Here is a 27,643-nt window from a genome sequence, read left to right on the forward strand (position 1 = left end):
AAACAAATAAAAAATATTTGAATCTGATACGCAATATAAAGTGTACAAGAACACAAGTAGAAATCATATGAACATTTTTTCAAAGACATACAACTTATTACATGGATTCTTCCAGGATTCTGTGTCTGTGTATGCTGTTAGACCAGACTGAAATGTGACCGAGACAAGTTAACATGTCCTGACAGAAGTAGGATCTGTCCACACAGCCCAGATTTGTTCATTTCTTTATCGGCCAGTCTGTGGCACAGCGGTACAAATCGCTGCTTTGACACTTAAAAAAAAAAAAAATCACAGATATTTAGCCCCATTCAAGATTTGTGTTTAACATAATGCCAGTTGGCACACGCTTGTCCCATAGAAAATGTCAGAGGCCAATCTGAACCATTCGCCCGATCGGTTCCATGAGTAATGTTACGGCCTAAACTTAACCCTAACCGTTGCGCAGGTGCGGTACGAATGGAGCAAGCAGCACGGATTGGGCACTGACAGAATACTCCAGCCACTTGCAGGGCTGTCGAGGAAATGAGCTCTGTTGTCCTCCCACTTGCATCACATTTTTAGGAATGTAAAAATGTAGTTTCAATTTCATTGGAATTCAGATTCTAATGAATACATTCAGGTGCAGATTGAACGACTCAAATTCATTTTGTGCAATTCAAATATTTTGATTCAGATTCAAATATATTGCCGATATAGGGGTCACCATAGCGGACCATCCGGTCTGGTTGACTGAACCCCACTGGCTTGTTTTTAAAGGCCGATCGATACTTGCTCAACATGAAGTTACCGGGCTCGCTTTAGGACCCGGAAGGCGTTTTCCGGGAAGAATGTGACGTCACGACGCGGAAGCGCTGCCAAGCCAGCTGTTAGAATGACTGCCAGTTCGGTTTACCGCACGGACGTCTTTTACTCTTCATTCTAAGGATGGCAGCAACATTTTGAACTCAGAAACGGGGAATTTGTGTTCGACGGTCGCTGGCCGATGCGTCTGCACAGACGGAGCGCAAGATGCGTCTTAGTTCAGCAGCTAGCATTAGCAGCCACTGCTTTTCATCTGGGTGGTAGCTGGAGAAAGGTCCGGTTCAGCAGCAAAAAGCATTTCTGTTAACATTAGCATTAACATTAACATACACACGCGGTGTATATTGTCAATGGACAATTAAAAACTTTAAAATAAAAAAAAAAACTGAAACTAGTTGAAATAGACGTTGTGTGCTTGAAGTTACGCGGTCTTTAGTCGGGAGTCGACTCACACTTGGCGGGAGTCAACTCACACTTGGCGTTCGTTTCGAAGATGGAAGATGAGATTTCCGAGCAAATCACGTATTTTTTCAACCAGCTGGTCACGTGGATCGCCGCCACTGCCATCATCTTCGGCGGAGTGGTCCCCTACATCCCCCAGTACAGGGACATCAGACAGACCCAGAACGCAGAGGGCTTCTCCACCTACGTCTGTCTGGTGCTGCTGGTGGCCAACATTTTAAGAATACTCTTCAGGTGAGGCTCGTAGACACCAAGGCTTCTATGGGATGAGAAGTTTCTGCACATCGGGTGGATCTTTCATTCTAAACGTGATGGTCACGGTTAAGATTTAAAAATTAAATCCTCAATTTTTTTGTATCATAAATTTTGTATCTTATTTTGTGGAAAAAAAAATGCATTGATGTGCTTCTTCTTGCTAGGTTTGGGCGCTACTTTGAGACTCCTCTGTTATGGCAGAGCATAGTCATGATCGTCACCATGCTCGTCATGCTGAATCTGTGCACCAGTGTCCGCCTGGCCACGGAAATCAACACCAAGCGGCGCTTATTCACAGGTCTGTCGCAGGCATTCATGCCCGCTCCGGCTCTATATCCATTTGTATCATGTTTAACCACACATTTATATAGACATATATGATAATGGGCCTTTTTTTTTTGGTATATCCCCCCACTCCTTGTGCTTTTAAATAACAGCAGTTCTCCAGCATCGTTTATACATGAGTATGTGCTGAGCTCATTCCTAATGTGTTGGAGCTCAAGCCTCCCAACTGATGAGTTTGTAGGTAGTATGTTGAACTGAAAGGTATGTCTATGAAACCTGCAAGATAATGTCGTTCCATGTGTTCAAACTTGACCATTCTACAAATGCTGTAAAGGTGGTGATATAAATTCATCCCTGATCAAGCTCAAAGAGCTCTAAGTACTGTTATTTCATCCCCTCAAAATTCCAGAAATAGCAATGGTGGAGTCTGATTCCTGACGCTTCTGTTTGACTCTGAATGGAAAGACTGTGTTGTTACTGGAATTGGATCTGGCTTCAGGGCGTATCAGTACCTCCATCCGAGTTTCACGTGACTGGCCATTCAGGAACTTCTAGTGAGAAGATCCACCCGTCCTATGGCAGCAGCCGTGTCTATATTTACAATATAATAGTCCATCGGACGGTCTCAGGCTTGTTTTTTTTTTTTTTTTTTTTTTTTAGGGGCTTTGTGACCGTCCGCAGGCTGAATTACGGATTCAACCCTTTCTGTAATTTCTCTTCTCTGACAGATGGAGTGATTATATACTTTCCAACAAAGTTCCAATTCTGGTGGTGTATTCTTTTATATCCTATGATTTTAGAATAGCTGCTACTTATGCCATTCTTCAAATCCTCATCCATCAAGTCTAAATGTCATCTTAAGGCCATTTTAGGCCATAGAGATCAAACATTGAGAAATGAGTAAGTAGGTATTAGATCAGTACAAATCAAGGTTAGTTCAGACTGCTCGATTTAAACCCAAATTTGAATCTCACTCTTGCGCCAAATCTCTTATTGTGCCATGTCTAGATAAGACATCCAGTTCTTGACCTGTTTTTTGCTGGGCTACTTCTTGCTCATCATTCCATGACAAAGTTGGAACCCAACAGACCATTCAGGGGTGAATCAGATATGTGATTTAAATGACTAATGTCAGAAAGTACTTTTTTAGTATATATCATTTCCCAAAGTCATTTTCCCCAAACAGCATTGAATGAATGACCAGCTGAACTATTTAAAATTAGATGTATTGGTCTTTCAAAATGTGTTTGTCATAAAATGTGCCAATATAACTGTGCTGTAGGTTCACTCTGAGGGGAAATGTGAAAAACAAGCTCTTCTTCTTTTTTTTTTTTTTTTTTTTTTTTTTTTGTCCCACCTCCTTCTGTCTTTCCATTTTTTTTGTCTGTAGCTTCAGACAGTAAGGATGAGGAGGTCAAAATTCCTAAGAAGCTCTTTTTGGGTATGTACCATTTCTGCCAGCATCCAGTATTGTTCTTAGTCTTCATCCATCCTCCTGTGCTTCATCCCACTGGAGTGAAAGAGACGTCCTGCTCAGAACCCCGATGACTAACCAGTGCTTTTCACTAACCCTTCATGCACACCGTGCATGTCTCTCTGTGTGTGAAACATGCATAATTGTATTTTTTTTTGTTACTTTCCATCCAGAGAATGCATGTTCTTGTTAGAATGCATGCGTTCAGGATTCAACACTTGTTAAACAGTGTTGAATCGCATGGAAATGGTTATGCAGTGAACATTTGTGTGTTGCTTGGTGTGAACCATCAGATGTTTTTAATCCTCTAATCCGAGACCCATCTCAGTAAGTAGAAGAGGCTTTTGGGGCGCGCATGGAAAATGAATGCATGGTTTTCAGTGACACTGTGACTCTTTTCAATAACAATCTTTCATGTCAACTGTTGTTTACTAGTCGCTCAGTCTGTTGCTCATGATTTGTGCATTAACTACAGTTTTCAAATGCATTCAAATAATGTGTTAGGATTTCAATGTAAGAAACTAATCACGACATTATGGTCTTCTAGTTTGGTCTGGTGATGCTTTAACATTTGAATGCTAGAATTCACTGGTTTCTGAAATCTCACAACATTTTCTCTGGCTTTCTGTTTCACTACTAGTCCTGTAATGATGCTGTATAAGGCAAATAGATTAGCATTTAATATTTTTTTTCTCTATATTCAGTAACCTAATTCTGGTAAAAATGTGGAATAGGAGTGTTGTTTGCTCTTTGAACAGTAGATGGTGTGGGAAGACAGGTTTTGTCCAGTTGGCATGAAAGGCGCTGCAAGTATGCACAGTACTTGTTTGTTTGTTTCCCATTCTCAGTCTTTTTTAATGTCGAACCAATTAGTTTTATTGAAAGCATGAAAATATTGCAGTCAGATTACTAATAATCCTTATTTTAATAGTCTTGATTTGATAAAAAAAAAAAGTGTGATTTTTTTTCGTTTTCACTGTTAGTTCCTAGTGTAAAGGTTCAAGACCGTACCCAGAAGGCTCAGTGGTTGGCATAGCAGTTGGCCCAAGGAAACAGACCTGTAATCAGAAGGCTGCCAAGGTGCCACTGCTCATCTTTTCTCTGTGTGCATTGGGTTATTTGCCGTGGTGTCACATGTGTGGTGTGTCACAAGTTAGGACGTATTTATGCTCATTTTATGACGTCCCATCCACGTAATTCCATTCGTCATTTCTACCGGTGTTGATGTTAAGCAGTACATTTACTACAGGACAGTTTGGAGGTTCTGGACCTTCCAACAAGACCAAACACAGTGAATGTATTGAAGATATTACTAATTTATTTATTTAGGGTGAACCTCTGCCAATAGATCTAGGATCTGGGAATGAGTTCCTCCGGGTCTATTGTTGCTGATGAATCTTTATTCTGTACCAGCCCTTAGAGGACAATTATTTAGTGTGACTATTATGCATAACCTCTAGTATCACGAGGCTAGTACTCATGGCCTATAACCCTTGGGCCAGCTCATTTAGTGGACATGGTCTTCATAGGCTTGGTCTTAATGGACAAAATTACAGCGTTTCCAGATATAACTTTTGCATCATTAAGCATCACCCCTTTCCAGTGGGGTTTTATTCCTTCTGGAAAATGATAATTCCCCCGCAAAAATGCAGATTTTCTCCTGTTACTTAAGAAAAAGACGTAAAACCGTAACAACAAGCATTACGGTAATGACACCTTTCAGCAAATAAAACGGAAATGTCTGCGTTGCACAAGCGTCTAAAACAAGTTGCTCACTAATAATACAGGAGAGCTTTCCACCCTTCCCTTATGCTGCATGATGAATCCCATGCCGATATTTTTGGCAGACCCAACCCAGCAGGACAGGATGTCCCACAGACCCCCGCCCCCGCTCCCTTCCCATCTGACATGCAGTAATGGACCTAAACGGCCGGGTCCTCCCACGTAGCTAAAAGCCCATGCCACATTATCGCCGCGGGTTTCCAATGGCAGCCACAATCAGCTTTTGATTGCTGGAAAATGGCAACTTCCGCAAGTTTATAGCAGCCTGTTTCCCCCCACTTTGCCGTGAGTTTAATGATTTGAATGGTTTGCATCGACTGCCTTGAGCTCTGCAGTTCGAGGACATTTTATTATTCCAAGTTGTGATACAAGGCAGGAGGCAGCTCCTTTTTCTGTATATGTGTGCGTGTATGTGCGTGTTTCTGAATTTGAATAACATCTCAATCATCTGACTTATGGTGTCAACCTGCTACGAGGAAGTCTTTAAATGTGAGAAAGGAGATTAGCAGGTTGTCCATCCATACCTCAGCTGCAGGAATCCATTGGTCACGGTGGTCACAGAATTCTTTGTATGAGAACGTCTTGAGAATGAACACAGACCTCAAGGGCAGAACGATGGGTCGGTGTTCATTAGTCTTTTCAGAAGTGAGATCAAACTCTTTCCTTCACCCCCCCCTAATATTTCGCACTTCCATCCTGCCCTCATGATGAGAAATGCGCTATGCCCTTCAGCAACCTTTTTTCCCCTAAATATATCAGCAGATGCCAGCTGTATTTGCTTCATATCTGTATATTCCAAGAAGGCAACCCTGCAATTAAATAAGCATGTGTAATAACAGCCCACGCCAAACGAGGAAATCTGAAAAGCCGAACCCGCCGCGGTGCCAGTCCTGGGCCTACACACCGCCAGCGGTGTAGCGAGGTGGAAACGTCTGCTGCGAGCTCAATAACAGGGAGTACAGCGCCGTGGGGAGGACCCGTTTGAAGCCCGCGCCAGCTCAGTGCCCACATGCTGCCCAGCTTACTGGGATGGAATGAATGGATCACAGAGGAGAGGGGGGCAGAGATGGCTGGATAAATGGTTGTCGGAGTGTGTGTGTGTGAGTAGGTAGGGGGTAACACACTCGCCTAAGAACCAGAAGACCCAGGTTCAAACCCCACTTACTACCATTGTGTCACTGAGCAGGACACTTAACCCTGAGAGTCCCCAGGGGGACTGTCCCCGTAACTAGTGATTGTTAGTGGCTCTGGATAAGGCCGTATGATAAATGCCATAAATGCAGCTTAAGGCTTATAATGTATAGGTTGTTTCTATGCTACCTGCAAAGTTTAGACCTTGAGCTAGGTCTTTGCTGATATGTCCAAAATGTATTTCACAAAATTCACAATATTTTAATCCTAGGTCACAAAACACAATATGTATTTCAATACCTTGAAAATTCCTCTGGAGACTGGAGTCTGGAGACCCTACTGGCCACTCCATGTTTTTAAGTTTACCGTCTTATTCTTTTTCATTAGGTGGTTCTGGCATAGCTGTGAATTTATGTTTTTGGTCATTATCTTGCTATAGAATCAACCAGCTAGGTGCATGCTTCACGTCACTGCCGAAGTTGGTAGCGGTTTCGTTTCAGGGCGCCTGAATGGCGAACAAAAATCCAGTGAAATTGAAGTGATTGTCATTGTGACACACAGCGAAATGTGTCCTCTGCAGCAGGCAGCCATGACAGGCGCCCAGGGAGCAGTGTGTGGGGACGGTGTGTTGCTCAGTGGCACCTTGGCGGATTGGGATTCGAACCGGCACCCTTCCGATTAAGTGGCCGCTTCCTTAACCACTAGGCCACCACTGCCACATAACGTGGGACATCTGTAGGAATTGATAGCACCAACTTTCAAGGCTCGATCAACCTCCATTGCTATAGAAGAGCCATAAATTGGTAATCCATGCACTTTTGCATCTGTCTGAAATGAACATGATTCTAAAACCTTGGAACCTTAATAAATAGACTAAGAAATCTTACTTATCTGTATTTTAAAGAAGAGAAACAAATTATCCTTTTTTGTGTGTGTGTGTGTGTGTGTGAGATTTATGCTGCTTTTATACATGGTTTAAACACTGGCAAACAAGCACAATGCTTATTTCAGTTTTGTTCCATTTATCTTATAATTAAGTAATCAACATTATACAGAGCTCTCTTATTAATATTGTTAGTAGCAACAACATTCAACATGATGAGCTTCTGATTTGGATTAACTTCAGAAATAGTTTTTATTAAGTCATCTAGAATATTTGATTCAAATGTGACCAGCAGATTAGTGAGGAATGTAAAGAACGTGTTATATTTTACATTGGCTTATAAAACATTTATCATTTTGTGTACTTTTTTTTTTTTTCTTATTTGTACACATATAATCGATTTCTGAAATGGATTATACAGTTAAAGTAGTTTTTTGCTGTACATTACAGAAAAGATCATTTAATATATGTACTACTTGCATAAAAAGGGCAATTCATCATCATCTCTGGCATCTGGGGAGAGGCAGGGTAAGCAGCTCTGCATCTGCAGCTATGCTGCAACAACCTTTCACATTAACTGTCTGTAACTGATGTCCGTGATGAGAGAGTGTAAGAATGGACATCGTGGGAGCCTGTTTTTGTCTTGCATAACAGATGTCTGCAGGGGGAAGTGTGACATTCCTGTGTCGATGGTTGTGGGTGAAGATTCGACACCCCGGTTTTTACATGCCTTTTGTCCGACATCAACGTGTGAAGTATCAGCCGTCAGGACCGCCCACCCTCTTTGTCTTCCCCAAATGGGAGGCACCGGGGGGGCGTGACATCAGAAACAACAGGTTCTGATTGGTCAGTGACAACTTCCTGTAGGCCAGTGACAACTTCCTGTAGGCCAGGGGTATAAAAGTCTGCACACATGTGGAAAGAGGGACTTTTGGGCTCTCTTGCTCAGAGGGTTTTCCATCGGAAACCGGAAGGTTTCTGAGTCTTTCTCTCCCCCTCTTTTTCTCTTCTCCCTCTTTACTCTTTCTTCTCATGTTTATTTTCTCTGCAACCTTGGTACCTTTTTACATTCAATATTCACATGTAACTACAATAATTATCTACCGTGTTAATAAATTAGAAACTGTTCATTTTTAACCTCTATTGTGCCATGCCTCTTTCTGCCAGGTAACATCAAATTGGAGTGGTTGAATACAGTGCTTTGTGTGGAGGGAGAAAGAGTTTTTTTCTCTATTCTCTTCTCCAACACCACATGGTCTTCATGTGTTTTTACAAGAGCATGGGGCGAGAATGCCGAATTGGCATTATTACGCCCTTATTTGTGCCTTTCCCTTCTCCTATCACATGACCTGCTTGGTTGTGTGATTTAGTGAAATTGACGTGAAAATGAAGAGGCTGGTCTTTTGGATGGCAAGTATCATTCTTGTGTTGATAAAAGTGCAGCCGGGTCTGGCTGCCCTTGCCTCACATCAGCCTGGTGGCGCCCCCTTCCCATCATGCTCTGGAGCTGTTATCGGCCTGGCGCAGACAGCCCAGCCAGATGCACTTACTCGCTGCCATTCCGCCATAATCCTGGGTACGATTTGCAGTCCCCTAGCCCGGTCCGGCGTGTGCGACTCGCGTTCTGGCCGAGGTAAATGAGGGATTGCTTAACAGCAGGAGGTCCTGGCTGCCGAGAACCTGCCATTCAGTGGCTCTGGCAGCGTGAAGGGAGCCTTGTCACAAACGCAGGTCCAGCAGAAGGCCTTTATTTCCCCCCTGCTTCCCTGTTCGTGATAGTGGAGACAGCAGACGTTGCGGGTTTAAAGCCACGTTCCTCTCTGTCTTTCTTATGTCTTATCTTATCTTGTCCTGTATGTGCAGCAGGATGAGGGTTTTTGCAAGGCGAGTTGTGAGATCTGAGCACAAGTTCCAGGGTGATAACTGGATATGCGTGCACACACACTCTAATTGAAGTCCACTGAAATGTCGGTAGCATTTACAGTCAGTAATTCAATAAATCCGTATTATATTACAGTTGCTGCAGTCACACTGCAGGTCAGGTTAGGTTAGTTTATAAAGCACATTTCCAGTGTGGAAGATGCTGAATAGAGCAATAAAAAATACTAGCTAGAGATATTCAATATACAGTTTGGGCAAGTATAAGACAATTATCCAGTTTTTTTGAATGCGTATGGGGGGGAAAGGTGAGTCTTTAAGAAAGAAAAGAGTTGTGGATTAATACTCATAGTAATATAATTTCAGAGTTCGAGAACAAGTCATGTTTTTTGTTTTTTTTTCGTGCAGCAGTGCCTCTCTGTTTTAGTGCTGACTGTGTTCGCTCCATTTATTATCTCTCCGTTAATGTAATTTTGAGCTGCATGTCATCTCTCTCCTGCTCTCTGTAAGTTCTAAAATATTGAACATTTGAAGCAGCATTACAGCGCTAATGGCTGTAAAGCATCAGTAAAGATAATAAAGTCAGACTTTAATGAAAAGTAAATTACTTTGTTGTCAGGAGCTCCAGGCGGCTTGCATTTGAATTGTTTTGCGAGTACAGTAGAAAGTTGTGGTGATTTGCTGTTACATGTTGTATCCTTTTGCAATTTCTTTTGACCATTTTTATTTATTTTTTTTTAACCTCACACAAACAAAACTATGAAATAACACACATGAAGTTATGTGGGGAAACCAAAAATTGTAAACTAAGATGAATGTTTCAAATTTAAGGCTTAAAAACCACAGGATGTTTTTCCCAACACTCCTTTGAAATCGGAGTTCCTACATTTACCACTTTCCTTCACTCACTCTTCAAGGAGCATCTCGTGAAGAAGTGATACACAGCAGCACAGCACATGGTGCACACAGTGAAATTTGCCCTCTGCATTTAACCCATTACCCTTGGTAAGTAGTAGTAAGCAGTGGGTACTCTTGTCCAAATGAGGCCAAACATAGATTTGGGTGGTTAAGTGATGCAGCATCATTTATGTCTCCCGTTCAGTCACCATGTGACCTCAGGGTCCCACTTGATTGTGCAGGGACATTAATCATTGTTTTACAGTAGGTTCTAGCCTTATGTTTAATGAAGTATTTACGAGTACCATGTTCTTGTAAAATTGTCCATGTGTGTTCTGTGACCCATCTATGACCTGATCATGTATGTGTACTTCCTGGGATCCTTGCTTTGGCGTTAATGTTTGTGAAAATGCAGCGGTTGGGTTTCTCTCATCCATGTTCGTTCCTTACATTTGAATAGTTGGAAACTTTTGTAAGCTGATGCTGCTGCGTAAAAATGTAACGTGATGTTTGCGGCTGAATTGCGCGAGGGGCTAATGGTCTCTCGTCCTCTTTCCCCGCACTCAAGGACTGGGCTGATGAGGCTTATTTCCTGTACTTGTCATGGCCCTGCGCACAAAGGAGCAAAGCTAATTGGCCGAAAGGATTATTCTGGGTCAGGTTGGTTCAACCCAGCCCTCACTCCAGGGTTTAGCCTGGGTGTCTGTCCTGGTGCCGTGAGCACCTGACGTGAAGGAAGGTCTGTTTGCTGCACAACTGACAGGCGTTTGCTGTGTGAATGCATATTTGTGGAAATTAATGATTATCATTGGGGGGGGGGGGGGGGGCATATTTTGGATGGGCTGCATACATCATTACATATTTTCAGGAATGAGCGATTCTCGGGTCCGAGTTCTTTAATGAAGTCTATGTTTGGTGTGTAAAAGGACATTTCAAGGTTGGTGTGTTCAAATCTCCAAAAAGCAACTAGAATGACCGACTAGTTTCTATTGCTGTTGTAGCAGTTATCAAGCAAGTGATTGGTAGAACCTGCCTCCTATGTTCAGAATATATCTCTATTACATTTGAATTCCAGCAGCATTTGCACATTGTTACTCTGCACCTTAATTACCAATTTCAGTTTATTTGCGCTGTCTAGCTGTCTTTGTTGTCAACATGTTTTTTTATGTAGCCGGTTTTCGATGTTGCATATGTGCACTTTGTCAGTATGTATCTTTGTTTAAATGTCACATGTAGCAGAAACATTGTTTCGTTTCACTATGTACTGAATAACATGAAATGTTATTCAGCTGAAATGAGTATAAAGCTCAACTGAACTTAAAGTGGAACTTGTGACCAGTAAGTGACAGCGTGTCAGAATTTCATTTGTTTACATCAGGTGGGTAAAGCTTGCGGCTCACGGGCCACATCCCGCGGGACCATTTTATATAGATCGATTATTATGGCCCGGTGATAAGTAGCACTGATAACACACAAACTACAGATCCCATAATGCAGTGCTTCAGTTGCCATGCTGTGATCTTTACACTGCAGCTCAATCTGTACATGAGCAGTTTCCACATTGACTGCAAATGGGTTATGAAGCAGCTCAACATTTTTTTTCATGCTTCAAAGTCACCAAAGTGCCGGCACTCAGTTTGTTAGCAAAGTGCGCACTGCATATTGGGATCTTTAGTTTGTGTGTTGTCAGTGTTTCACCATCCCATCTTGTGGGATGTGGCCCAAGGGCCACGAATGTTTGACGTGTGGTTTAACTGAAAGAATTAACCATACAACTCTGCAGGGTGGGCCATTTATATGGATCCAACTTTTGTTTTTTCAATAGGAAGATGGTCATGTGACACATAAAATGTATTGGTAATTTCACAAGAAAAACAATGGTTTTAATGTAACTTTATTCTTTCATGAGTTTTCTGACCACTTATAAAATGTGTTCAATGTGCTGCCCATTGTGTTGGATTGTCAAGGTGTAACCATAGAAATTGCCCACCCTGTATATTCTTGTAAATGTTCCTTACTCTTAATATGCAAGAGTTTTTCCTTTTTTTTTCTACCCATAATCTCATGGCGCGCAAAACCGATTACTTCACATATTCTGTACTGTTGATGTAAGTACAGTACAGCTTTCGGAAAAATGAGATTCACTCACACACCAGTAACACTCTTTACATGTTAAGAGAAATCGACAGTGTAAATTACAAGTCAAGTTGGTTTGGTTTTAAACAGTGCTTTATTTTTCGATGGGCCATTTAGCACCAGAAATGTAACTTATTACTTGCTCTCCCCTCTCATCTCAGACTTTGACTGGAACTACTTCTGGTCATGGAGCAGGTTCGTGGACTACCTGCAGTGCGTCTTGGCCTTCACAGCGGTGGCCGCCTACCTTACCTACCTGCTGTTGGACTCGGTCCTGTTTGTGGAGAGCCTGGGCTTCCTGGCTGTGTTCACCGAGGCCATGCTGGGCACACCACAACTCTTCTGCAACTACCAGAACAAGTCCACAGAAGGCATGAGGTGAGGTTTGGAGAACCAGTCATAGAATCGAACAAAGCAACCTCCAGAATAATTCATCTCTCATCATTACTGCACATAATTCTCATTTAATGAAAGTTAACCAGAGAAATAAAAATGCCATTATGTTGTGTACATATATATATCTGCCTATTAATATCTATTTCAAAGACTTGCTTCTTCAGTGTCATGGTAATGGAGGCCAATTGCATGAATCAACATTGTGTTTAAATGTTTATATATTGATAACCTTACAGTCACAATACTTGCCTACTTTATTTTACATATTGGTATCGCATATCAGATGTATAGATTTTTCTCCCGCTGCTGTGATTTGTCAACTGAGGTTGAGGATGAGGTTCTCATATAGCCCATAACACGCAGGGGTGAATATTTATTTTCCATTAGCCAAGAACAATATTAACTGAATTGATTTTAAGAGTAGGTTAATGAAAGTATTACATTTTTTACGTTTCTGCTCATTTAATTCTGCTCTTTTAATTATCCTTTTCACCTACCATTAGAATGCCAACAGCCCTAGTCCGTATCCTTATTATATAAAACGAATTATGCAAGCAATTAAGATATTAAATTAAATGACGTGCTCAATCATTTGGTTAAAAACATACAAATTAGTTAACACCCATTTAATGCAAAGTTTGTGTTGTAATAAATATTCATAGTTATTATGTGCTGCTATTAGTTCAATGCATTAGTTATGTGCTTCAGAACTTCAGAGCTTTTGCATACAATTTTGGGGGCCAGATATATTAGTTTAATCCTCTTTTGAATTAGTAATTTTTAAACTTATGCCATTACTCAGCACTTGATTAATATGTAATCTGCTATTATGTGTGTACATTATTTTAGTTGTATTTAATTTTATACTCCTAATGTATTATGACCTGCATTGATTCCTTCGTACATTCATAATTCAGGGCCAATAGATTGTATGCACTACAAGTCAAAATTTGGATACATCTCTATGTAGTAGTTAAAGCCATATTGAAGATACCAATGCAAGAAACATATTTAGTATTTGTCGTATCAGGAGAAAGTGAAGTATGTTAGAATCTGTTGTTTCAGAGTCTCCTCTTTTTACCTTCATGGCTGCTTTGTTCACTATTGTAATAATTAAAAGCAGCTTGATGAGATGTTCATTAACATGAGTGAATGATAAGAAAGTGTTTACCTTCAGGACTGATGGAAACTGTCCCCGTTGTCCAATTTAAGGGGTGGAGAGAAGACAAGAGTGTGAAATGCTGCCATCACAGCAAAAGAGAGACTTTTTGCCTTGTTTGCTATTTTTACATAACCTTACGTGGTGTTTTATAGTCCTGTGACTTCAGTTGTGTTTTATAACGTAGAAATGTGTAGGTGTGTCCAAACCTTTGACTGGTAGTTTAAATTTACACCCATTTCTGCCTGACAGTTTTAGGTTCTGGCAATTTTGTTTGTTCGTTTGACATTCTAAACATATTTATAATTTTTTTCCCCTTCATAAACATGTTTCCATTGGCCATTGCCTCCTCCACATCTTTCCATTTATGGCACATAAGTCTCCCCTTCCTTGAGTCATGAAATTTCCCTTGTAATGCAGTAAGTTTAAATATACCATGTGAAATATTGTTTTTGTCCGAGCATCAGGTCGTTCTCTCGGGATCTGGCACTGCTAAGGCCGCAGATGACCAAATAGGATTTTTTCTCAGTGTGCCATAAACAATATTGTAGTGCCATGTTGATGTACTGTGTGTCTGTAATCTCTCAGGACAGGTCCCTCTCTGGGCTTTCACAGCCAATACTCATCCACCTCTGCCCTCAGGCCAACCAGCAGCAGGCCGCCTTTCCACCTCTGCCGCTACTTTGTCACATCCAGCTTCTTCCAGAACCTGGAACTGTGAAAACATGCATTTATTAGGAAACGCACCTTCAAAGAATTAGCAGGATCTAAGCCAGGGGTTTCACGGCTTCCAAATACTATGGTAGATTGCAATCATACCAAATGCGCACCCATTTTTTTTAAAACACTTCACACACTTTTTCCTCATTAAAGTTCCTCTCCTCTGGGGGCTGAAGAGTTTTGGTCTGCTGCTGGAGAGTTGTTAAACAACTTTGCGTCAGGTTTTTATGTCTGATTGGTAGCATTTCGGGAAGTTTCTTCAAGCAGGTTAGAGCTAGAAAGAAGATCGTTATGTCCAGGTTTGACCAAATTGTGATTCTATTTGACCATCTCCAGAACAGCAGGTCTTGTGGGTTGTTCCCAGCATGCAGTGGGAGGAAGGGGCCCAGCTATAGATTAGAACATTGATCTAGATTTCAATGTAGTCCAATATCATGCACTGCAGTAGTGGGTTATAAATAAATTAATTGAATTCGACTGCAGAGTTTTGAAAATAATTAAGATTGACTTTCAAAATTGATTTAATTATTGTATATAACTTTTTTTTTTTTTTTTTTTTTAGTTAGATATATACCAAAATGAGGGATATATAAAGCCAGAGCATGTCCCTTGCATTAGATAATGCAGAATTCCTGTGTGTGTGTGTGTGTGTGTGTGTGTGTGTGTGTGTGTGTGTGTGTGTGTGTGTGTGTGCGCGTGCGCGCGTGCTCTGTGCCCTCCTGCCAGCTGACTGCGTGGGACATAGGCTATTGGGGCGACTGGGACAGTGACAGGCAAAGGAGATGGGGACAGGTGCCCACTGTGTTCCAACATGTCATCTCTTAAAGTGCTGCAGAAAGAAGTGTGTGTGGGTGTGTGTTGGTAGAAGAAATTCTCTGATCTGTTCTGCATTTGTGTTGTGTGTGTGTGTGTTGTATCAAGAATTGGATGGAAAATGTGAAAGTAAGGACATTTTGCTGACAAATATGCTTATTTATTACATTTATTTATTTTTTTATGTGGTAATAATTTAAAATATTTTTTATGTAGTTTTTCCATTGTCCTCTAAAGTAAAAGTGGGCCTCGGTTCTTTTTTGTGTGATGTAAACACTGACCCTGCACCCTTGAAATGCAGCGTACATTTAAACTTCTTGAGTGATGTGAACGTCCTCGTTTCATCACTGCACCACAATCAGTTAATTATGTTTTATCCCCACAATAAAAAAAAAAGGAGCTTAGATCGACCCACAGCGCGAAAAAAATGTGGGAGGAGCTGAGGGAGTAGGTGTGGCTCTGTACAGCTGGAGTCATTCACGTCAAATTAGTTTGATACAGATCACTCTACAGTATCAGCATATGTCATTTTAAATAATAGATGGACTTTATCAATTTAGTAAATGTTAACATAATGTACCATACAGGGCATCTGATAAATGCTCTAAATGTAAATGTACCGTAATATCATGTATATTACAGTTCTTACTCGTTATGCACATTTGTTATGATATTCATGTCCATAGAAGGTTGTAGGGTGGCGTTTTGCTCTTACATCTTAGAAATTGTTGGTCATGTAGGACCTCAAGCTCCCTTTTATTATCCAGCTATAATGATCAGTAATTGGACATGCATGTCTGTGCTGAGGCAAGTCACAGAGGTCGGTGTGTTACGTTGGTTTGCCCTGCTTACTGTTTCTTTCGGATATAGAGAGGAGCTTCTGGCAGGCCAAGCAACTCAGCTGACAAATTGCTGTGAAGATGCAACATGGAGGCATTTGCTAGAATCCAAATAAGGCCCAATTGTTATTTATTTCAATTAACAAATTATTTTATCCATGTTTTCAGCTCATTACTTCAGTACTGCGCTGTAATTCTCAATTGCAGCTGCATCAAATCCTCGTTCATCATTAGACCTTCTGTTTAGGCAGTCAGTTTGTAGAGAGGCAGGGAAACGGTCAGGCAAAAAGACACAGGACTTTCAAGTCCAACGGCAGGCTTTATTACCTAAATCAGTGCACAGCACACAAGGCAACGTTCATGACTAGGCCATTAAAAGAGGTCAACCAAAACATAACGAACTCTTAAATCACAGGTCTCCTTTGGAGAGACATATATTACAGAATGGCAGCCATCTTGGGTTATGAGGTCAGGGATGGTGGAACCAATCCAACTTGTGGAATTCTTGGCTGTTAACCCGATTTTTATTTTTTTTTTTCCCCAACTGGTAACTTGAGTGAATTTCATCTTCTGAGTTTAAATGCAACATTAGTTCCACCACTTCGAGGTGCAGACAACTATTAAGATGTCCTTTCTTGTTTGTATCTGTGAATTTTTGTAAATTTAGTCCTGCTGTCTCATGGAGTGCAAATATGAATATGGGAATTCAAATGAATATTGAAGGTTTACAAAAAACACATCTGGGATAATCTAGCCAGAGTCAAGGTCCAAACAAGGTTATACCTGTGATTTATTCCATGTTTGAATGGGAGCAGTCGCATAGAGAGCGATCCAGTGATTTTAGAGCAGGGAGACTGGGCAAAATTGGAAAAAAGTGAAATTCGACGGTGGTGTGATGTGAAGAAGGCATGGAATTAACCCTCCATACCAAAGTTACACAGACAGACATTGCTGAAGGGGTGGTCACAAGTTCAATTAATCCAGAACGAGGAAGTGATGTGTGGGAGAGCGGTAAATCATTGGGCTTCTCCCAGGTAAAGTCCTTTTATATGTGTAAAACGCCTAAAGCTGCCCTCGATGTGTTCCTTAAAAACGGTCTCTTAGCAACCTTCTCATATTCCATTTAATCAGGTTACAATAAAAGAATTTGGGAATTTTTTCCTTTTTTTTTTTTTTTGGAGATGTGCTTGTGCTGTCACATCCACCTCCAGAGAGCCCACTCTCCAGAATTCGGGCACCGCAGCGGCTGCCGCTTCCGTCTCTTCACAACCACCGTGGCCAACCTTACGTAAGCCTTTTATCACTGGCTGTCATGATTTTCCTGGTTGTCATGGTGCATAGGTCTCTGTAGCAACCGCTTGCTGCGTTGGGCAGATGCCCCGGAGTGTCATGGAAAGATGGGCTGCGAGTTTGACTTTGTTTACACGCCGAGCCACGTAGCCATAGAAACGTCCATCTGCCAAAGGCCTTGTGTCACAAGACTGTATCCATAGGAACGCCTTGGCCTTTGCTGCCGCTCTTTTTACCAGCCGCTGACCATTTCGGCTTCCTGTGATGCCGATGCCTTTCTGTGTTTCTGGGTAGTCCTTGGCAAAAAAATATGATTTGTATATGATTGATTTGATATTGTTTCATCTGTAAATTCTTGGGATGTGAGCATCTAATAATGATTTATCAGCTCATTGTAATACATAAATTCGTCTGAAAATTAGGCCTGTGCAACATTCATAACATGACAGTAGATGAATTTGACGTCAAAAAGTGTTTGGGGGGGGAAAAATGTTGGATGTTATGCGGCATTTTCATCTATTGCTTGGAACAAATTATTTTAACCATTTTTATATAATATGCATAGCATTTAAATATTTTATGTGGTTGGTTTTACATTTAAAAAAAAAAAAAAAAAGTTTCCTGAAATGAGCTGGTACTCAAAATCCTTCTTCCCCGTGCTCTTCCCTCAGGTGAGTCAAGACAACTGCTCACTGTCTGGCCAGAGAATTACCACTTGTGGGTATGGATTAGCACTCACTGAACCGCAGCCATCTGCGGGGCGTGTGCAGCAGAGACAGGGTTCATCAGAGACAAAGCTTCATCTGCAAGATGGGCCAGAAGTTCCTGAACCAATAACCAATCACGTTTTTGGTGAAAATATTACTGTGCCAATCACCAATCAATATTTAGGTATTTTATGATCTCTCTGGTACAAATCACCGCTATGCGCTTGTCTTCCGATGGACATTAGCATTGAAAAGCCTCCGCTCCACTCCACTATTTATTGTTCTCCATTAGCATGTTATTTCATGCTTGGCCAAATATGGTTTATTGTACAACCGAACGCACGCGATGTTTTATATTACTGCAGGCTCCCCGTCGGACAGCTGTGGGCGCCTGTGGCTGCGCAGAGGCGTCCGAGCTCCATTTTTCCAAAATTGCGGCCTGCCGCACGCCTGGCTCTGAAACGGACGCCTTGGTGGCAGCGTGCCGTCTTCTGCTCCTGTAGGAGCTGCAGGAAACCCCGCCCCCATCCCGCCTGTTTCAGAACGCTTCGGAGTGCCGCCCCGACTGGCACGTCCTCTGCCCACAGCGGCAACGTAAAAGAGGTTTCCTCCTCCATCCTTGGGCGGTTTGGCCTCCGCCGTGTCCCGTGAGCTTTTGTGAAAGAAGCCAGAGCCACTTTGCAGAGAATTCGGAAGCTAAATTGCTCTGACACAGCCATTGTAAAATATGCATACAAATAGATGCGCTTAGGGGACGAGCGCGATCCGCAGACTATTTTTTATGGCCATAGTGGTTGGCAGAGAGGCTTGTGCTGCACATGCATTGTTGTGTGTCTTCATTTTAATCCCTTCTTGAACACTCGTTTAAGAATCTTGAGTATGGGGGTCACTGACTATGTTGCTGTAAACGTGTTGAGGAAGGAGAGCAGATCTTCTCCAGTCCTGCTCCTCTGCCGCTGTGTGGAATAACACGCCAGCACCAGTGTTTTTGACGTCTTGCGTTCTGTGCGACCCCACAGCATAAAGATGGTGTTGATGTGGACAAGCGGCGACACCTTCAAGACTGGCTACTTCCTGCTGACCCAGGCACCCGTGCAGTTCTGGATCTGTGGCCTGCTGCAGGTGTGCGTGGACGTCACCATCCTCTTCCAGGTCTACTACTACAGCCGCTACCCCCAGAAGCCCGTGTCCCACACCACACACCCCACCAGTGCCAAGGCTCTCTGACACGCACTTGCGCACACACACACACACACACACACACACACACACACACACACACACACCACACAACGCTCAGCAGGTATGGGCACACACAGTCCGCCTGCACCTGAATGGTGTCAAAGGTCAGCAGGACTGTCCCTCAAGGATGACCTCGTGGACTACTTGTTACTATTTTTTTATAATTTTTTTTAAAAACATATTTGCCACAAGTGAATATAGTCTGATATTTACTGGACTGCGCATGCATCTATATTTGTAATGCGCATTAAAGTGGGCATCAAATAAATATGTGTGTGCATATATTTATGCACCTGAGCATGCACACTGGTTTTAAGGACATATTGCATGAATGATATCCGTTATTGAGCTGGTGGCAGCAACAGTCTTAGTACTCGACAAAAACACTATTCTTATTCTATGTAATTATGAAAGAGAAAATACTTGTTATTACAAATGTGGGCTCAGGACTGACTATTGTTGCGTGGAAATCTTTGCCTTAGAGACATTCTGACAAGGGCTCCTTCCGCTTTCAGAGGAAGAAATGTATGTCCACACAAGCTTGTCCCAGCAACCCTCAGTGAAATGTACACTATTAAAATTTTATATCGTAAAGCGTCGAATAATGAACAAACTGGACCAACATTAATTTGGCAAACATTTATTAATTAATTTTATTTTAGTTTTAGTTTAGTTTAGTAATTGGGTGCCAATGTCCCAAATAATGCTTACAAAGGTATAAAGATTCCTTGGCATAAATCCAAAAACTTTTCCTATTTAGAAGTTATGAAAAAAATATGCCCAAACAGCGTACTACATTTATTCTTTCGTGACTACTTTGTTGTCAGAAAAATTGTTGTTTTATGGAGACCCTGCCGTTTATAAGATGTTTTTATGGTATTTATTCTTTCGCTTTAAATTTACACTCCACTGTATGTGTCATATGGGACTGACTATTTTTTTATTTAAATGTTACGTTTGGAAATACAGGTGATTAGGCAAAAGGTAATAGTGGCCAGTATTAAAACAAACCAAACAAAAAAAAAAAGTGTTGGAATGATTATCTGGGAAATCCCAGGTCCCCACAAGTTCGACTCATCGGTACATGAGGTACAGTAGATATTTTGTCTGAGTGGTTGTAGGTCAGGGATTGTGTTTGGGTGAGTGGCACCCATTCAGGAACAAATCTAGCTTTAGGTACTCCAATCACAGTACATTTTTACGTTTTTTTTTTTATATCCATTCTTGTTATTTTGTGTTTCTATTGCTCAGCCTTTGTATTATTACCAGTTTTTGGCTTTGTCATATAACCATGTTCAGTACTGGCATGAAGAGACACATGAAGAGAGTTGCTCATAAATGGTGGCCACTGAAGAAATATACTGATAAATATTTCCTCAAATGTAATGTGATTTGTTATGGGCAAGTCTTTATATGTATGTGATTTGAAAAAATATATATTTTTTTCTTATTTTTCCTTTTATTATTTGTATTGTTGTATTTTTTTTTATTGTTTTTGTTGATTGTCTTGTGAATCATGTTTACATTTTATGTGCATCTGATACCTTGTATTTTTGACGTTCCTTTTTGGTATTGCTAAATGGCTTGTTTGTTAAAACCCCATCTCACACATCCATTACTTTTGAGTCAAGGATGTTTTCATGGAATTTGGCAGCTCAATTGCCCTTCTGAATTCCTGCACATGGTATGTCTAATGGGCATGCTTTCAAAACCATTGCATATAATAACAATAATAATAGTAGTAATAATAATAATAATAATGTTTTTTTGTTGCTTCTTGCACACATGCACTTAGTCAATGCATGTTTATTTTATGAGGCCAAATCCCGCTGTGTTATTTGGTGTGTGTGTGCATGGGAGAAAACAAATAATAATAATAATAATAATTATTATTATTTCCATTCTCTTTTTCCACAAAAATATTTTTTTTTTTTTTTTTATGCTGTAAGTGATTTTCCTTTACTGTTATATTCATGTTTGTGTGTTTGGAGTCAAGCGGCCTTATATTTTGATTGCTGGTTTATACCTTATTATAAGAATTATTGTATTTTTACACTATGACTTATGCACACTTCAGCTAGACTGACATTATTAGTAGTAGTAGTAGTAGTACCCACTGCCATTCCACTGCCTTTGTATGTTTAAAGTCATTATTCCACGATCAGATCATGTTGTATACAGTAAATATACAAATTCCTGTTTTTTTTTTTTTTTTTTTATAATGCTCCTTGCACAGCTCATTATTTTCAATGAGAAATGTTTGAAAGACATATGGAACGACTGGACTCATTAAAAAGGAGAATGTATTGTTTCTTTGTGTGGGTGTCCTTTTAAATTTATTTCATTGCCGTAGTGCAGTGCAGATCTGAGGCAGAAGTCAGTTTACTGCTGTGGTAGCTGTTTCTTCAAAGCCCCCCTCCCCCTTCTGCTTTAGCTACTCATACATTTTTCCTATATTTTTTCTTATATATCAAGAGAACAGTGAGCACTGTGGCATTTTAAACAGTCCTTATTAATGTAGTTTAACCTCATGATTAAGCAGCTCCTTAAAATTGCACTTTACCTCCATACCAGAACCTAAAATCTTTAAACCTTCACTGCTTTACATACTAGCTCCCTTATATATTGTCCATCTCTTCAATGTCCACACTAAATACTGCCTCTGTTTCTTTCTTTTTTTTATAAAAAACCAACTCATTGTACATGAGTTTCAAGGATGACACTAAAGCTGAAGACACTATTGTAAAGGTAAATGTAAAGTGGTTTTGTATGTAATTGGTCTGAAAATTGTACATGTAACAGTGACCCAAGATGGTGAAGAACAAGGAAGCAGGTAAATGATGAGGTAGGACCAAAGCAATCAGGAGGAAAGCAAGGACCTGGAAGATGTACTTTACAATATTTCACCTGATTAACCCCTAAATCTTCATTTGCAGTGCAGGTTTGGCAGAAAAATATGCTAGAAATATTATGCCATACTTAAAAACGTGTAATCTTCTGGCCCAGTTCCTTTACAACATGTTTGTTTTTCATCTCTCAGCTCAACTTATCTATATTTTAAAGTTACACAGAAACACAGCACCCTACTGTCAAGCCCCCAGCTCTTTATTCCACTTTTAAGTAAGAAGCATTACAGACTTCTGGCAGAAATGGGAAAAAAAAGAAAACAATTATTTTGCTAAGTCATCCATTATGTTTATCAAGATAAATGAGGAAGGCTGTTCCATGAAAAATACCTTTCGGACGGCCTCAGAACTATTCAGGCAAACCACTCAGGCCTACAGTGCTATATAATGTACTTCTGGTAACTATACACCTGTAGTACATATTTGTGACTAATAAGAAATCAAACTTTATATATGTATCACTTTTCATACAAACTCAATGTAAAACAATGTGCTTTGTGCGTATATAAAAATCATAGTAATAGAATACTCAAACTTGAAATAATTACAATAAAATGAGCAATAAAGACATAGCAACAAATACAGAAGGATCAGGAACTGAAGAAATTCAATCATAAATTTATATGAAGAAACACCAGAAGCAGTGAAGGGGTTAAGCAGAAATGATTAAATAATGTAAAAGAATTATTAAAAAATTATTTAAAAAAATGGAGAAAATGGAATACTAGAAATGTAAAAAGAAAAATTGGGAGATTTGAAAACAATGATAAGAATAGTGATAATTACTTGATATGAAATAATGATCCCAGAAATGTTATACAGTCATGTGAGAAAATTAGGACACCCTATGAAAGCCTGTATATTTTAAATATATTTGGACATGTGAATACTTAATATCAATTTTAAATAATATAATATCAAATAATATAACTAAACAATTAAAAATTAAGAAAAGTATTTTTAAAACTTTCTGTGAAATTTTATTTAAAAAGAATGTAATTTCTGGTGAGGAATAAATTAGGACACCCCCACATATTATCCCACTTAAAATGGTTAAAATCCCACGTCAGGTGCATATGATCAGTACATTGTTACCCAGCATTGAAAAGGAGCCTTGCCCTGGTCAAACCTCAAATTAGTTTGGTGTGCTCCTGACAGTTGAAGTCAGGGTAAAATCCAAAGAGCTGTCTGATGCCCTCAGAAAGAAGATTGTGGCCGTTTATGAGTCTTGTAAATGACTTTAAAAGATCTCAAAAGAATTTGACATCAGCCATTCCACCATCCGAAAAATAGTTTACAAGTGGAGGACATTCAAAACAACTGCCACCATGCCCAGGTCTGGCCGTCCAAGCAAATTGACCCTCAGAGCAATCCGTAAGATGCTCAAAGAAGTCATCAGAAATCCTAAAATGTCATCACAGGAACTACTGCAGGCCCTGGCTACCATCAATGTGAAAGTGCACGAGACTACACAAGTTTGAATTTCCTGGGAGGTGTTCAAGGAGGAAACATTAAGGCCAGACTGAAGTTTGTGAGAGCGAATGTAGACAAAGACAATGACTTCTGGAATAATGTTCTTTGGACAAATTAGTCTAAAATTGAATTATTTGGACACCAGAACAGAAGACATGTTTGGTGTAAACCAAATACAGCCTTCCAAGAAAAGAACCTCATACCAATTGTACATGGAGCATGGAGGTGGCAGTATCTTGGTTTGGGGATTCTTTGCTACAGCAGGACCTGGCCAGCTCAACATCATAGAATCCATCATGCATTCTACTGTGTCTCAGAGGGTGCTTGAAGACCGTGTGAAACCATCTGCAAAATAATTTAAAGCTAAAGCGGAACTGGATACTGCAACATGACAATGACCCAAAGCATACCAGTAAATCCACCAAGGACTGGCTAAAAACTAGGAAGTGGAGAGTCCTGGAATGGCCAAGTCAAAGCCCTGAACTTAATCCCATTGAGATGCTGTGGGGTGACTTGAAACAAGCTCTACATGCAAGAAAACCCTCAAACATCTCGCAGCTGAAAGAATTCAGTGTTGAGTGTGGCAAACTTTCTTCTGATCAATGTCAGAGACTGGTAAAAGGCTACCAAAGGCGTCTCACAGAAGTTATATCAGCCAAAGGGGGCAACATTAGTTATTAGGGTGTCCTAACTTTTTCTCCCATTAAAACATACATTTTTGTTCATATCTATTTTTTGATGTGTAAAAAAGTAAATTTTTGTTGTTTAATTGTAATTAAGTCACTTTCTTTTCCAGACATACATAAAAACTTGATTGGACATTGATATGTGAACATTTCCTAATAAAGAGCTGATTATTTAATGGGGTGTCCCATTTTTCTCACATAACTGTAGAATAGTTCAAAAGAAAAATTAATTCAGTTTACCCAATCATGAAAATTTCACTTTGTGAGATTATTTAACAATAATACGAGTTCCTTGTATTAATACGAGCCTGTCTATGGTCCTACAGCGGCTAGAAAGGGTGATAGGTGTGAAGAATGCTTTGGACATTCTGCTTCACTGTACAGAGAGCAGCAGGTCAGACGGTTGGATCTGGAATTTGTCCCCTTATGACATCATAAGGGGAAAGGTTACCTCCCATTTCTCATGCTTTGTCCACCCAGATAATTTCCCAACCCTCCCCTAATACATTATCTCCACCGATCGTCATGGCTTCCAAACTTGCGAAGCATTGCAGTTGTTTGGTGATTGGATGTAAAAATGAGCATGAATTAATTAAAATTTTTTTTTGTTCCGTCACGCGAGACTGTTAATTTCCACAAATGCCCCTCAACTCCTATATGCCACTCTCCTCCTTGTCCCGCCTCTCTCCTTCTCATTAGCATTTAAAGCTACAGACACAGTCCTGGGGGAAAATCATTGTGGGACTGGATCAAAGTGGCTGTAATTCTGCACCTAGGCTGGATTTAAGATTACAGATTACACTACAGATTAGTGGACCATTAAGGCTGATATATAAAGGCAAAAAAAAAATCATAATAAGGGACCTTTAATAAAACTCAATTTAAATCCAGACTTGGACAACAGAAGTGATAAGGTTCCTCACTACAGGTTTTTTTTGTGACTTCCTGAAAACCTGAGACATAGGTCCCTGGCCATAAATCACATACATTAGACATAATTGTACAAAAAATGACCAGTTAAAGCTATTGCTTCAGTGCCCAGAACTACCCTTAGGCTGTAGTTCCATGATGTCTTCAGCAGTATCTGAGGTGGGAGAGAGACCACTTTTTACCCGCACGTGCTTTTCTTGTGTCCCCCTTTCTGATGGTGAAAAAGCCGAACCCCCCAGTCATCCATCTGTGCCGTGTTCTGAGCCTCTGCCTGTCTTCCTGCTCGAATTGGGTCCAAAGCAGGAATGTGGAAGTATGACAAGCAATCAGCGCCCCCCTCCCCGCGTCCTCGCAGTTCCTGCACAACAACAGAACTTGAGCGAGCACCCCCGGCCTGCTGCGCGCCATTGGTATTCCTCGCGCAATGCGGCTGAGTACACAAACAAACACAAGCAGCCGCAAATTGTCCCTTCACGTCTTTTGCTCAGGGTCATTTGTACAATTTGAATAGAATATTCTGCCTCCACTGTCCTGAGATGGAATCTCAGTTCATCTGCAGGATCATTTATCTGCCAAATTATGGCCCAGTTAATATTCCGATTGGTCCATCTGTTTGGTCCACTGCTTGGTGACTAGAACAACCATGATTACATGCAATGTAATTAGGTGAGACGAGACCTTTTGACAAGGTGTGTTTGCTTGACGCTCCACCTGGAAAAAAAAATTGCAGCAGTAACATCATAGAATTTGCTCACCAATGCCTTCATTTCAAAGCTCTATGAATAGATTTGAAGAGAGAAAGAGGCTTTTCAGCTGCCTTCAAAGACCTGGCCTTCAGAACTGACAGATATTATTTGACTCGCCCTTATCTGATCTCATCTCTCTGTTCCCTGTCAAATCCACCTCGTCCATGATCAACACTCGACTGTGTTCGGGGGCTGTTATCGCAGGAACCACACTGTTCATAATAACACTAAGACATGGGCAAGACATACGAATACAATAAATCAATTTATTCCTTTGACCTCTTAACACCTCAAAGACCTGAATATAAGAAAGCTATCCTCTAAGCTATCCTAGAACGTGTCCTCTGTTTTTAACCCATCACCACACCAAAAAAGAGCCTAGCTTGTGTACAAATCAATAATCGATAGAGAATGTATGTGTTGGGCAGTGTAACGTGTTAATCATTTGATTTGATGTACATGTACAAAACAAAATGTCCCTCTGGCTCTAACCCCAAAGATATGAAGTCGTGCACAGAATGAATCTGAAATCATTTCCGTTGAAGTGTATTGAAGTGCACAAATAGCTAATGTAAATGCTACCACTATAGGTATATGGAGAATGTGATGAATGGTTTATGAAGACCATCAAGTACTTTTTACTGGATGTAGTTACTTTTTACAGATTAGAGCCTCAAATAAAACGTGGCACATTCAATGAATGAAAAGAATGTAATTATGCTTCCTCTTTTCTCTGCTACTATCAATTTTTAATGTAGGGCAGCACAGAGGGTAGCAGCTCTGCTTTACAAGGAGGCAATTTTCCTGCTGGTGCGCTGGTTTCTTCCAGCAGCCTAAATTGCTGATGCAAAATGGGCATGAGGTTGGACAGACGCCTTGCCCGGAGCAGGTATCTCCAACCCACCACACTGGATTCAACCCAGAAACTGGGTGAGAATTAGAATTCGGTGTGGTAAATGAGGTGAAACTACCCCACAAAAGGTAGAGAGGTTCTTCTGAGCATCCCAGTCTGTGATAGAATGCAGCTTAGCTGGGATTTGGCCATGTAATTGTGTGCTGCCTAGGCAGCCCTGGGTTAGCCAGTGGCCGCCCATTGACGTGTGCTGGGTCCAAATCACCCACAGGTTCCGCCTTTCACCCCACGTGGCATTACAAATTGGTTGAGTGATCCCACACTCAGAGATCCCATGGGGAGTTTGATATTCCAGCAGTGGTCTAGCGGTTAAGAGATCACTGGCCCTGTAATCAGAATGTTGCCGGTTCCAATATGGATCTGCCAAGGTGCCATTGAGCAAAGTACCGTCATGGCTGCCCACTGCTCACCAAGGGTGATGGGTTAAAAGCAGAGGACAAATTGTTGTGTCAACGTGTGCTGTGCTGCAGTGTTTAACAGTGACAATCACTTCACTTTCAGAACATCACATCATGAATCCAGGGAAAAGTGCATCAATAAATATCGATTGTTAAAGAATTCAGCTTCATTCTGACCTTGATTGGATGGATGGGTGGATGGATAAATAATTGTTGCAATATCACAAGATGTTGAAATCAATTTATTGAACCCCATTAAGCCAAGCAAAACAGACAAATGTAAAGAATAAAGAGAAGATGTTGTGTTCTTCCTCCTTTACCACTCCTGATGTCAAATAATAACCAAAGCCTTGCTGACGTGTGCTTCTGAGGCTGTTTAGGGGAATGAAGCTGGCTCTCATATCGCAAAAAAAGACACTGATATCAAGTGACACACCGAAA

At 40.7% G+C, this 27,643-nt stretch overlaps 1 protein-coding gene across 2 annotated transcripts; it reads left to right on the forward strand.

Annotated features, from left to right (window-relative positions):
• Nucleotides 1-892: 892 nt before the first annotated feature.
• LOC114783602 (PQ-loop repeat-containing protein 1-like) lies at nucleotides 893-21,059 on the forward strand. Of its 2 annotated transcripts, XM_028969109.1 has the most exons (5): nucleotides 893-1,497; nucleotides 1,683-1,816; nucleotides 3,194-3,244; nucleotides 12,146-12,362; nucleotides 18,928-21,059. In XM_028969109.1, the coding sequence occupies exons 1-5, from the start codon at nucleotides 1,295-1,297 to the stop codon at nucleotides 19,133-19,135; spliced, it is 813 nt and encodes a 270-aa protein (XP_028824942.1). In that variant the 5' UTR covers nucleotides 893-1,294; the 3' UTR covers nucleotides 19,136-21,059. The 2 variants fall into 2 exon arrangements, with proteins under 2 accessions (XP_028824942.1, XP_028824943.1); XM_028969110.1 differs by lacking the exon at nucleotides 3,194-3,244.
• Nucleotides 21,060-27,643: the final 6,584 nt, after the last annotated feature.

The sequence above is a fragment of the Denticeps clupeoides genome, unplaced genomic scaffold, assembly GCF_900700375.1.
Source record: "Denticeps clupeoides unplaced genomic scaffold, fDenClu1.1, whole genome shotgun sequence".
Classification (NCBI taxonomy): domain Eukaryota; kingdom Metazoa; phylum Chordata; class Actinopteri; order Clupeiformes; family Denticipitidae; genus Denticeps; species Denticeps clupeoides.